Source organism: Arachis hypogaea, chromosome 20 (genome assembly GCF_003086295.3).
Source record: "Arachis hypogaea cultivar Tifrunner chromosome 20, arahy.Tifrunner.gnm2.J5K5, whole genome shotgun sequence".
NCBI classification, from domain to species: Eukaryota; Viridiplantae; Streptophyta; class Magnoliopsida; order Fabales; family Fabaceae; genus Arachis; species Arachis hypogaea.
In genome coordinates this window covers 96,898,847-96,912,468 of record NC_092055.1, presented here as the reverse complement: position 1 = coordinate 96,912,468, position 13,622 = coordinate 96,898,847, and the positions used below count along the sequence as shown (strand labels likewise).

Genomic DNA, 13,622 nt, shown 5'->3' with positions numbered 1-13,622 from the left:
TTATTCAATTTTAGGTTTTAGATGTAGCTTTTAGAGAGAGAGGCTCTCTCCTCTCTCTTAGGTTTTAGGATTAGGATTCCTTTTATTTTATGGTTATTACTTCAATGCCAGGTTAATGTTCTTTTAATTTAGTTTCTCTTCTACTTTTATTTATTCTAGTATTTTGATTTATTTCTTTCCCTTTGTTGATTACTTTATGTTGCCAATTTGGTTTATGAACTCTTCATGTTAGATTTGAATTTCAATTGAATGCAATTTGAGGTATTTCAGATTAATGATTGTTTTATTCTATTTATGATGCTTTCAATTTAATTTAAGATTTATTTTCCCCTTTTGGCTTTGGTTAAGTAATTGGTAACACTTGAGTTATCAGACTCAGCATTTGATTGAGATTTGTGAATTGCGGATTAATTTGGACCCCTCTAAAGCTAGTCTTTCCATAGGAGTTGACTAGGACTGAGGAATCAAGTTAATTAGTCCATTTGACTTACCTTTATTTAGCAAGGGTTAACTAAGTGGGAGCAGAATCCAATTCTCATCACACCTGATAAGGATAACTAGGATAGGATTTCCAGTTCTTATACCTTGCCAAGAGATTTTCTAATTATTAATTTATTTATTTTTCTTGCCATTTAAATTATTTGTTCCACATTTCAAAAACCCAAAAATACGCATTTTTCATAACCAATAATAAATCATACTGCCCTGCGATTCCTTGAGAAGACGACCCGAGGTTTAAATACATCGGTTTATTATTTTTATTGGGTTTTGTTACTTGTGACAACCAAATTTTTGTACGAATTTGTACGAAAGGATTCTCTGTTGGTTTAGAAACTATACTACCAACGCGATTATATTTTTATAAAAATTCTAAATTAGCAGGAATTTTTTTCGTTAAAAAAATGGCGCCGTTGCCGGGGAATTGCAACTGTGTGCCTTGTTATTGGTTATTGTAAATATTTTCTTTTACCTGTTTATTCGTTTTTAATTTTTATTAGTTATTATGAATTCTCATCCCCGTCGCTTTGAGTTTGGTTCTAATATTGTTGAAAGGAATGGAAGCTATAATAGGAACATGCATCAACGTCAAAACAATCAAAGATGGATGGAGCCACGAGGATCTGATCAACCCTTTAGGCAACAACACCTTCCAACGTACCATGGACGACGACTATTCAACAATGCATGTCGAGACAATAGTTATGGTGGACCCTTTTGTGACAACCAACACCCACCAAATTACTATGGTCAAGAGCCATTCCGAGGTGCATACCAAGATGATAGATATGGTGGACCCCCTCGTAGTTACCAACAAGCACCATCATATGCCTATGAACCACCTCCTCAACATAGCTTTGAATCACCATACTCACAAGCCCCCTACCACCATTCACCTCCGTATGACCCTAACCCATACCCACCCCAATTCCAATCCAATTACTCCCAAGAACCACCTCGTCCTTATGCACCATGTCCATATCCATCAACCCAAGAATCCAGGGAGCAACTCAAGAAAATAGTGGAAAAATTTCATGCAACCCATCACCAACTGGAGCAAGCGATTAATCGATTACCTTCTTGACATTCAGACACTCAAGGAACCCCCATGGCTTCATGTGGGCAATCTAACGAAGAACGCAGCATGAAGGAGATACTAGAAACTCCAATGGGCAGTAAGGAGCATGATTTTGTACTAGAACAAGTGGAGGAAGTTGAAATTATCAAAGAAGAAGAATTGGTTGAAGATTTAGGAGATGCTGAACCTCCATGGGAATCCAGAATTGTGGAAAATTCCATTGAGAAATTTGCAATTGATGCTAAGGAGGATAGTGCACAGCCCCCAAAGCAGGTGTCTTATGAAGAACTGGACGGAACAACTCAAGAAGCGAGTTTCCTTGACAATGATAATCACAATTCAAGTCCTCCTAGTAATGAACTTGCATCCGCAAGTAAATTCTCTGAGATTGAAGAATCTTCCCCAAGTGAATACGAAAATGATGCGGAGGTAGACTTCTCTCAACCTCCAAATTATGACTTGAGTGATGAGGAAGATATCGAAGACTTTGATCAAAACGTGGATGCAGTTGAAGAAGTTTGCAAGGAAGTGGAAGAATTCACAGAAGAATACAAGGGAGTAGAGCTTCCAAAACCACTGGAAACACCTTTTCCAAGGCCATTACCATCCAATACAACTTTCAAGTGGGTAAAATCCTTAGCCTTTATCTTTACTTTTCCACTTGAATATGGTTTGCTTGAAACAGATGGCCAACTTAGAGTTGTTTGCAGCTTTAAGAGTAAAAGGGAAATGGTTCATGCTCAAGGCTGGTATGCAAGATTCAATGAGGTTCCATGCTTCACTTTGAAGTGTAAGGATTGGTTTCGAGTTCGATTGAATGGGTTTCGGAAGATATTTGGTCATCTTGGTGAGAATTCAACTTCCAAACTGCCCAGCTGAAAAAATATAGATAGAGACAAAGGCGGATATAAAAGCAAGGTTTGGAATCTTGGAATCTATTCTGATATTCAGCATGGGATCCTGGAATCTATTCTGATATTCAACACCCCAGGAGCCTGAAAACCTGTTTGAATTTGCTCAAGGGCTTTACATGCCTAGTTTGGGACTTCGGAGGCTGTTGGCATTCCAAACAGTGGTGGAGATTTTTGGATGAATTCAAGCACAAGCCACCATAGCAGGAAGCTCATCAATTGTCCAACTTAAGGACTTTAACTAAAAGTGCTAGGTGGGAGACAACCCACCATGGTATTATCGTTCCTTTTCAATTTTGATTTTATTTCGTTTTGTTTGTTTTTGAGTTTTATTTTATTCTATTTTCATTGAACCTGGAATTATCCATAGCATCCACACTATCATTGCATTTTGCATCCTGCATAAAAAAAACACCCCACATGTGCGCATGGGCCACGCGTCGGCGTCGATTGCAAATCGGCGTCAAAATCCAACGCCCAGAAAGTTGGGCTGGAATCATGCGGCTGTGGTGCATTAGGCACAATTTGGGCCACGCGTTCGCGTCACTTTCACATCACACATACCACGCGAAAGTGTGGGCGACGCGTACGCGTCGCATGGAAATCATTGCCCCCTGATTGGAAACAGAGAGTTGCGCCAAAACGACGCTGGAATTGTGCGTTTAGAACAAATCTGAGCGACGCGTATGCGTGTCCCACGCGTACGCGTCACCTTTATGATCCCTCAACCACGCGATCACGTCAATGATGCGTTCACGTCATTCCCTTTTTGCCCTAAACACGGGATCGCGTGCCCCATGCATTCACGTGGATTCAAATACCCTAACCCCAACCCACGTGAAACCATACCCCTTTCGCATACCAAAACCCACCCCCAAAACCCCCTCTGCACTCTCTCTTCTCCTTCCCCCAACCACCATATCACCACCACCTCTCACTGAGCCGCCCCACTATCGCCGACCAGAACTGCCGCGCCACCCTCGCTGGAACCACCCCCTTCTCTTCTTCCCTCTTTCTCCCCTCCATTCTTCCCTCTCCGCGACACCCCCGCCCCATTGCCGAACTGCCATCACTGTTGCCGCCCTGAACCACCGGCCACCACGCTCCCAACCCTCCCCTCCTCACCTCTTCTTCTCCTTTCCTTCCCAATAACCCCCTTAAACCCACACCCACCACACAGCCACCACTGCCCCCACCGAACCGCCACCGTGCTGCTTTCCAGTGCCGTCGCGTCACTACCACCACCAACACCATCTCTCTGTGCCCTAATTCTGTTCCTCTGCCCACCAGGTTTCGCCAAACACTGAATCTTTTTTCCTGTTGATTAGTTAGTTAGTTTTTCGAATTATGTTCAAATTAGGATAGTTAGAGATGCATGATCGTAGTGGATTTTAGGTGGGTAGGTAGCTAGGATGTAGTTAGTGGATTTAGGCCTGATAATTGCACTGTTCTTGTTAATTGTTTAATCTGTTTTACAATTTCGAATATGCTGTGATGATAATGCTGTTCATATGCTGCTCTTTACTTTTCTTTGATGCAGATTGAGTTGTTTATTTTGAATTCCTGTGAATTACTACTTGTTACTCTTTTCTGCATTTCCTTATTATCATATGAACTCTTTTTGCTGTTGATTATTACTCGAGAATGTCCAATTTTTAGACAAAATGCTGCCCAATTTTTTTCAACATATTATTTCACTTTACTACCATTCATGAATTAGTTTTGAAACTTTCTAATTTGCACTAAATGTTTTAACCAAAGCAATTCATGAATGCAGGGCCAGTTTTTTTATTCTTTCTGATTTTCTTATTTGATTAAATAAAATTATTGATGAATTCACTTTAATTTTTCCATTCTTTTCAATGATTAATCATCAATAATCTGCAATTTTTACTTGAATTTGAGTTACTTGTTTTCAAATTTGTGCAATTTTAGTTATTGGGAACCACAACACCATGCCACTGACTTTAATTTTACTTTTAACTCTTAACCATTTTTAACTTTCTAACTTTTAGTTTTCAACTAACCACTTTAAAACCACTTCAAGGCATGTTTAGTGTTATTCCTAATTAAAAAACAATTCCGCACATCAAAGATTTTGGATTGTGATTTCTCTTCTACAACTTTTAACTTGAATACAATCGAAAATTTTACATCAAATTAACTCAATTCATGCTTACATTTCCACTTTATTCCTCTTTTGCCAATCTATGCTTCTATTGATATATTCCTATTTGTTTACCTATTTTCCTGCTTTAGTTCTTAAACTGTATCCTGAAATTTATGCTTTTCAGGATATCTAACCCTAAAAGTAAAGGAAAGGGTAAAGCAACCACTAGCAAAAGGAAAAGAGGAGAATCCTCTACCTCTATATTGGATATCCTTCATGATGATTCCTGGCGGGAAAATAACTTTATCCCGCAGGAAAAGGCCGATCAGCTACTGCCTGCCACAGACCCTGTCAAGTTTAGCAACAGATACTGTGAGCTAAAGTATCTAGTTTTTGCTACTTCTTGGAACCTATACCTGGAAAGGACCCTCAAAATTCTAGAAGAACTCAAACAATACACTTCAGATCAAATTAAACAGAGAGGCTGGTTCTTCTTGGAAAGAAAATTGACTGAAGTCAACTCATCCTGGGTCAGAGAATTCTATTTCAACTACTTCAAAACATCCCTGGATGCAGTCCAACTCAGAGGTAAGCAGATACTGGTTATTGAGGAAGCCATTGAAGAAATCCTCCAACTTCAGTTTAAGTCAGATCAGCCAGATGGTTACCAAAAAGCTGAGAAGGATATGCGATTCATGAGATTTGACTGGGACGCAGTCAAGAGGACCATAGCTATTGATCCTACTATCCCATGGGTCATGAGCAAATCCACAGTGGCCCCAAAAGGAATAAAGATTATCTACCTGAATAATGAGGCTCGGCTTTGGCAGCAGATTCTGAGTAACTATGTGATGCCGAGCACTCATGAGACAGAGGTGCCAGCTGCTATGATTACCCTCATATGGTGTGTGATCGAGGGAAAAGACTTATATCTTCCCCGCTTTATCCGATATTACATGGTCAGGGTCCATATCAGAGGTACCCTCCCTTTACCATACTTGATTACTCAGCTGGGCCGCCGAGCTGAGGTGCCCTGGGATATTGCTGATAAAAAGCCAACCGCAGCAGACTGCAAGAAGATCATCCCTCACAGCAGGAAGTTTCAGGCTTTGGGTTACCGACCTCCTTTTCTCACTGACTCTGCTGAGGCAGCCACATCTTCTGCTGTCCCTTCAGGCCCTACTGCACCAGCCACCACTATTGCACCCTCACCTGCTTCAGAGCCCATCTACCACCTCGTGCATCACTTATTTGACCGGTTGGACCAGATGGAGTGCCGCAACCAGCGGCGATATGAGAGATCTGAGCGTCGCAGCAAGCGACGCTATGAGCACTTAAAGTTAATGATCCGATCTGGCCACCACGACATCCCCTCCGAGCCTGACACCCCTTCTGAGCCATCTGAGGAGGAGGCGGACGATCATGAGGAGGAGGCATATGCAGAGGCTGAGCAGGCAGGACCTGAGCAGGCTGCGCCACACCATGAGGAGCCCCATCATATACAGCCGGCTGATCCAGAGATCCCTCTGCAGACAGAGCCTCCACTTCAGCAGGCAGACCCTCCGACATTCATACAGACTGCAAGCCTCAAACCACCACAGAGACACCTACTGCACATCCTTCCATAGATAACACTTCTGCACACCCAACTTGAGTGAGCATCGAGGACGATGCTATTATTTAAGTGTGGGGAGGTCGCCATCTCTGGCGAACTTTATTTTGGTGAACCACTTTTCAGACTCTCTTTTTATCCTATTTTGCTTATTTTTCTATATTTTTATTTTTATTTTTATTTTTATTTCATCTTATCTTATTTATCTTCCAGTACTTGCACATATTTCTGTATTTTTACTGTATTTCTGCATTTTGCACCTTGGGTAGTTGGGTTTATATATTTATCTTAGATATCTAGTTTAGTTGCACTTTTAGCTTATTAAGTTGTGATATAGAATACATGGATTAATTAGTTTAGTTTACCCTTTTTAGCATACGATAATTTGGATTAATTGGAAAGAAAAAAAAGAGTAAACTAGAGACTTTAGTGTAACATAATCACAATAATTCACACACTGTATATATATAGCAACAAATGTGAGTTAGTTAACAACATTTCTTCAAGGAAGATCACTAAATTTTTTTAGAGCCATCCTAAGATTCACATTAAGAATAATAGGAACTCTTAATTTCTACTTGCATGACATACATAACTGATATATGATTTTTGAGCCAAAGAAACATAACTCGTGAGTTTTTTAGCTTAACTGTATGGTCATATTCAACCATAAATTTCATTCCTGTGTGTTTCGCACTTCTTTTCTATGCTTGTAATCTTTACCTTGTTTCAATCTATATGTCCAATATAGAATGTAAATACATACCCGCATATGATTGAGGCCATAATTTGAATTTTTCCTCACTTATCCCTAATAAGCCAACTTCCTACATCACCTTTGTTAGCCCCCTTGAACCTTTTAATCCCCTTTGTTCTATAACCACATTACTAGCCTTAAGCAGAAAAACAAATTAAAAATCCCAAGTTGAATCCTTGGTTAGCTTAAGATAGAAATTTGGATACACACTAAGTGTGGGGAAACATGGGAACATGGGTTGATAGGAAAGGATTAAATTAATAAAATAATCAGAATTTTGGGAGCATACTCAAATGAAACCAAAATAAATGAAAATACTATGTGCATTGAAAATGTTATGTTTATGTTTCAAAAAAAATTTTTTTTAAGGGGACAGATTTGCCCCAATGATAAGTTTAATAAAAGAATCAATGCACATGGAGGTACAAACAAAATAAACTTGGTACATGAGTATGTGACACAAAAGTGGAAAAAAATTGGGCAAACCAGGATAATTTTAAATTTTTATAGAGAATGTATATATTAGGTGAGATCTTAGACTAATTAAGGATTCAACTTATAGCTCACTTAGCCTTATATATATATCCTTACCTTTACCTTGGCCCCATTACAACCTTGAAAAGACCTCATGATGTTTGTATGTATACATTGTATATTTGTTGATTGGTTAGATGAAGAACAAAGTTTTAGAAAGCATGAATAGAAAAGAATAGAGTGATTAACCTCAAACGCTGAGTGAATAGAGAGTAAACACAAATCTAGTGAGGGTTCAATAGCTCATCTCCATATATCCGGATTTAATTATTTAATTGTCTTGCAAGTTTGTGAAATATCTTAACCCAACTCAATTGTACTGTGAAAGTGCTTTAACATGATTTAGGTTTGGCTATGCATATATGATTTCTTGAATAATTATGAATCAAACTAACCACATGAAAGCTCTATATATACAAGTGGATAGTAATTAGAATTGCATGATTTATTTAGGTAGCTTGCATTTAGAATAAATTACATTGCATAAGATTCCACCATTCTAACTTTACCCTTTCTCTTAGATTTAGCATGAGGACATGCTATTGTTTAAGGGTGGGGAGGTTGATAAACCCCTATTTTATAATTCATCTTATGCTCCAATTGAATGTTTTTATCAATTCTTCAATCACTTATTCATATGAATTGCATGGTTTTACTTTTCCTTCCTTATTATGTGATAAGTGTGAAAACATGTTTCCTATGCTTTAAAAGTATTAATTTTAATTAGCCTTTATTACCATTCGATGCCGTGATTTGTGTGTTAAGTATTTTTAGGCCTCATAGGGCAGGAATGGCTTAGAGGACAGAAAGAAAATATACAAAAATAGAAGGAAAGCTCAAAAATGGAGTTTTGAAGAAAAGGCAGCGACGCGTACACATGGATGACGCGGACGCGTGCCTAGCGCGAAATGGCATCAACGCGAACGCGTGACTGATGCAGACGCGTTCCTTGAGCAGAACACAAATAACGCGTACGCGTGACCAACGCGTACGCGTGACAAGGAAAAACTCCAGACCACGCGAACGCGTGACCCACGCGCTCGCGTGACAGACGCCACGTACAGAAATCTGCAGAAAACTACCCCAGCGATTTCAGGACCCTTTTTCGGCCCAATTCCAAGTCCAGAAACACAAAATATAAGCCAGAGAATGGGGGAATCGAACAACAAGTCGCAGAAGCCAACAATATACAACATTCATTATTCAATTTTAGGTTTTAGATGTAGCTTTTAGAGAGAGAGGCTCTCTCCTCTCTCTTAGGTTTTAGGATTAGGATTCCTTTTATTTTATGGTTATTACTTCAATGCCAGGTTCAATGTTCCTTTAATTTAGTTTCTCTTCTACTTTGATTTATTCTAGTATTTTGATTTATTTCTTTCCCTTTGTTGATTACTTTATGTTGCCAATTTGGTTTATGAACTCTTCATGTTAGATTTAAATTTCAATTTAATGCAATTTGAGGTATTTTAGATTAATGATTATTTTATTCTATTTATGATGCTTTCAATTTAATTTAGATTTATTTTCCTTTTTTGGCTTTGGTTAAGTAATTGGTAACACTTGAGTTATCAGACTCAGCGTTTGATTGAGATTTGTGAATTGCGGATTAATTTGGACCCTTCTAAAGCTAGTTTTTCTTTAGGAGTTGACTAGAACTGAGGAATCAAGTTAATTTGTCCATTTGACTTACTTTTATTTAGTAAGGGTTAACTAAGTGGGAGCAGAATCCAATTTTCATCACACCTGATAAGGATAACTCGGATATGATTTCGAGTTCTTATACCTTGCCAAGAGATTTTCTAATTATTAATTTATTTATTTTTCTTGCCATTTAAATTATTTGTTCCACATTTCAAAAACCCAAAAATACGCATTTTCCATAATCAATAATAAATCATACTGCCCTGCAATTCCCTGAGAAACGACCCGAGGTTTAAATACTTTGGTTTATTATTTTTATTGGGTTTTGTTACTTGTGACAACCAAATTTTTGTACGAAAGAATTCTCTGTTGGTTTAGAAACTATACTACCAACGCGATTATATTTTTATAAAAATTCTAAATTAGCAGGAATTTTCACTACAAGAAAAATACCCATTCAGCCACACTTTTTTTAAACTACATTTGAAAAGTGTAGCCTATTTTATGAATATACGCTTTTCTCCGTGTTGCCTTTTTATAAGAGAAAAGAATACACAATTGTGGCATCATTTAAAAGGTGTAGCCTTAGGTATTATAGAAATCACTTATAAAGCGTAGCCGTAGATTGATACCTATAGATTCACTTTTCGTATCAAAGGAAATGCTTTTAAAGGGTAGCCTATTTATTAAGTTTTGGGTACATTTTAAAAGTGATGCCTAATGTATCTAGAAATAAAAACTTAACACTTTAAATTTTTTCCCTCTTAACTTTTTTCTGGCGTAATAAGGACGCACACTCAGCTCACACTTAGTGAAAATTTTCCCTCCAAGAGAAGAAAACCATTTCACCTTTCACAAAGAAAACCCTCAGCTCACACTCAGCTTGTGGATCACCCTTTTAGAAGAAAGAAAACCCTCAGCTCGTCATCACCCTCAGCTCGTCGTTACCACTCACCGCGCGAAGAAAACCTTCCTGCATCGCAAATCGAAAACCCCAGTCACCACTGACCCCCACTCACCACTCACCACCACACACCACTCACCACTAACCACTGACTGTCGCTCCAAGTCGCCCTCTTGCACTGATCGTAGCGCGCTGCCCAGACCGTTCATCTACTACTGTACTCCAAGTCCCCATCCCTTCGTAGTCTCTGCTCTCACCATCATTGGTCACCATCGTCGTTTCTGCCCTCACTGTCGCCGCTCAACCTAGTTGTCTCTGCTCTCACCGTTGCATCTCACCCTTGTTGTCTCTGTGCCGACCGTCGCTGCGTGCTTAGCATCATCGTTCTCTCTGTGCTCACCATCGTCTAGAAGGTATGCATTGATTTTCATTTGGTTCTGAAATTGGAGGTTTAGGGTTCCGATTTAGGGTTTTTAATTTGGGGGTTTGGTACACTAATTTCCTGTTATCAGTGAAATCTAAAGTTTGGTTTAGTTCAAGTGATTCAATTATTGTTTACTAAAATCTAAATTGAGTAGAGGTTGCTTGTTGTTTTAAACCATATTTGTTTGGGTAATAGAAAAATGAAATGCAGTCGCTGCCATCACATGGAACTAATTGGTTATGATTCTTTATTGCTTCCTTAATTACCTCCGGTAAGACAAGAAAATCGAGATTCCTTAATATATTTCTGTCACGAATAATTCTATGAATCAAGATTGCTTCTGTATAGAAAAAAGCATTGAATAGTTCTTCTGCATAGAAATTAAAATGATTAGATGATTCTGTCACCTCACTCAATGTAAGCTGTTATTGGCATTAGCACTGTGAGCAAATTACTTCATTCATCACTACCCTCAAAGGACTTGAACTGTTGAACATTCAAGTCAAAGCAAACTAAGTTTGTCCTGGGTCAAACTTCTCTGAAATACTTTATATTATGTTTAAAATGTGAAGTTTGTGCTATAAGATTCTATACAGAGTAAAAAATAGTAAATTAAAATTTGGATAGAAGTTGATACATTTTAATAATCAGGGATATGGAAGATCATATTGATTGGCTTCTTCAGCATGGGTGGCATGAAAAAGCTTTGGCTGCAGTTGAATCTGGTCAGGGACGCAGTGAACTACTTGATGAGGTAGAGATTTTTCAAGTCTTTTTATAATAATTAAAGTTGGATGTGTAAAAATGTAGAATAACATAGAACATAACTGGAATAAGGACATACATATATATGCTGCTGAAGGCACTTGTTTATGTTGATTGCATGTATCTAAAGGTTCTTCAAATGTTCTGTTTCTCAGTAAATCTTTTACTTTACATAATTTATTTTGCTCCCAATAACACTACATAATATTATACACTCAAGATGAAAGCTCAAAAGAAAATGAAATGCAATCTCTATATCTGCCCATTTAGTTAATTAACATTGCATGTATAAAATTGATTTCTTTAATATTGAAGCTTGATTGGTGTTCTATTTTTCATCTCATTTTAATATTTGTTTCTATAGAAAAGCCATACCATATGTCATGTATTACATGTCTTGGTCAATGAATTGTTACCTTCTACAGAATTTGCTCATTTTTAGCTAATTAAGACTTATATTTTCATTTTTACTACTATCTTTGCAGGTAGGATCGAGGTACCTAGATCATTTGATTGTGGAACAAAAATATGGTGAAGCAGCTTCTCTATGTCCCAAGTTGCTGTGAGGATCAGCTTCAGCATGGGAGAGGTACTGCATGGCATTAGTAGTTTTTTTTGCAGTTTGTGATTTGTTATTAAGTTACCGATGGAATGTATTCGACAGATGGGTATTTCATTTTGCCCACCTCCGTCAACTCCCTGATTTGGTTCCTTACATGCCAACAGAAAACCCTAGACTACGTGATACTGCTTATGAGGTAGGCTAAAACAAAGCAGTCGCTTTCAAAACTGATGTGCTTACGTGGTATGTATTTTGAACTGATGTGGGACCAAAAACTTTGATTTTGATTTTGGTTCTACAGGTTGCCCTTGTGGCATTGGCTACAAATTCATCTTATCATAAGGATCTCTTGTCCACTGTGAAATCATGGCCATCTGTAATTTATTCTGCATTACCTGTAATTTCAGCCATCAAACCTCAGCTCAATACTTCATCCATGACCGATTCGCTCAAGGAGGTTAGCCTGATTATTATATTTTTATTCTTTGAATTTTTTTACCATTTTGGACATTAACTTGTACTTGTTCTTTGTTAGGCATTGGCAGAGTTGTATGTTATTGCTGGGCAATATGATAAAGCATTTTCATTTTATGCTGATGTACATTTTTTGATTAATTTTTCCAGTATTCAGGTAGCTATTAAATTAATTAAATATCATTCAAATGCTTTGATAGTAGGATAAATAGTCTTTAATCTATTTTGTTTTGACTGTTAATTCACTTCCCTTTTCTTTTTTCTTTTTCTTTTATTTGAAATTTTCAGCTTATGAAACCAGAACTCTTTGATTTCATTGATAAATATAACCTACAAGATTCAATCCATGAAAAGGTAAAATTATACTTTGTAGCAATTGATCTTCAAATTTCATGTTTTTATATGATTTTGTGGTATTTTCTGATGTTCAAAATCATATTTCTCATCTTTGTTGGCATTCTATTGCAGCATCCGATGAGTTTCATTTACAAGCTTCAGTGTAATATATTAGAATCTTGAGCAAACATGTTTTCAATAGTTGTGGATTGAGATTGAACATTTCTCAGACATTTATAGGGTTAAAAAAGTAGATTGATCTTCTTCTTGAAGATGGACATATTTTCATGTTATATCTTGTTTTTGTTCTCATTAACTGATAAATGGACTGTTACTTGTTTACATTTGCTTCTTGTTCAGGTTGTCCAATTGATGATGTTGGATTGCAAGCGTGCAGTTCCTTTATTGATCCAGCATAGGGACTTAATAAGTCCACAAGAAGTTGTGAAGCAACTTCTAAATGCTGATGTTAAGTGTGACTGCAGATACTTTTTACATTTGTATCTCCATTCACTATTTGAAGTAAATCCGCATTGCAGGCTTCCTTTTGTTTGGGAGCTAAGGTGAACCTTATTGCTGAAAGTTTGTGTTTGCAACCTTTTAGGTTTTAACAGACTCTAGCCATGCCCTGCTTTTGTAATGCATTTCTTTGTGATAATCCAGCTACTTCATTATGTGCTTCAATTGTGCTGCTTAACATGAATAATGGTTTGTATTTGCTGAATGCAATTAAAAGTTACTGTTTATGACATTCAATAATCTGGTTTTTTTGGTCTTATGTGCATAGGTAGAACTCTATGCAGATTATGATCCAAAGATGCTGCTACCTTTTCTACATAGCAGTCAGCATTATACTCTTGAGTTGTATAAATTTTTACAGTTAACTTCATTCTAGTACTTTTGGATCAATGTTATAAATATATTTTGGTTAGAGACAATTTTTATTATATAAAGAAATTATTTAGTATAATTATGTATTTATTTTTATTTTGTAATATTCAACTCATTTATACATG

General features: G+C 37.3%; 1 protein-coding gene across 1 annotated transcript; it reads left to right on the top strand.

Moving 5' to 3' along the window:
• The first annotated feature begins 11,830 nt into the window (after positions 1–11,830).
• On the top strand, positions 11,831–13,397 carry LOC112786033 (vacuolar protein sorting-associated protein 41 homolog). Its single transcript, XM_025829457.1, has 6 exons — positions 11,831–11,992; positions 12,098–12,253; positions 12,332–12,394; positions 12,559–12,624; positions 12,967–13,169; positions 13,394–13,397. Exons 1-6 carry the CDS (start codon positions 11,831–11,833, stop codon positions 13,395–13,397), a joined length of 654 nt encoding a protein of 217 aa, XP_025685242.1.
• The last annotated feature ends 225 nt before the right edge of the window (positions 13,398–13,622 follow it).

Bases quoted from the DNA above. Each gene is read 5' to 3' on its own strand.
- LOC112786033 (XM_025829457.1), top strand. From the start codon at position 11,831: ATGGCATTAGTAGTTTTTTTTGCAGTTTGTGATTTGTTATTAAGTTAC. The intron at 12,254-12,331 runs GTTAGCCTGATT...GTTCTTTGTTAG, and splicing joins TGACCGATTCGCTCAAGGAG to GCATTGGCAGAGTTGTATGT. The intron at 12,625-12,966 runs GTAAAATTATAC...CTTCTTGTTCAG, and splicing joins AAGATTCAATCCATGAAAAG to GTTGTCCAATTGATGATGTT.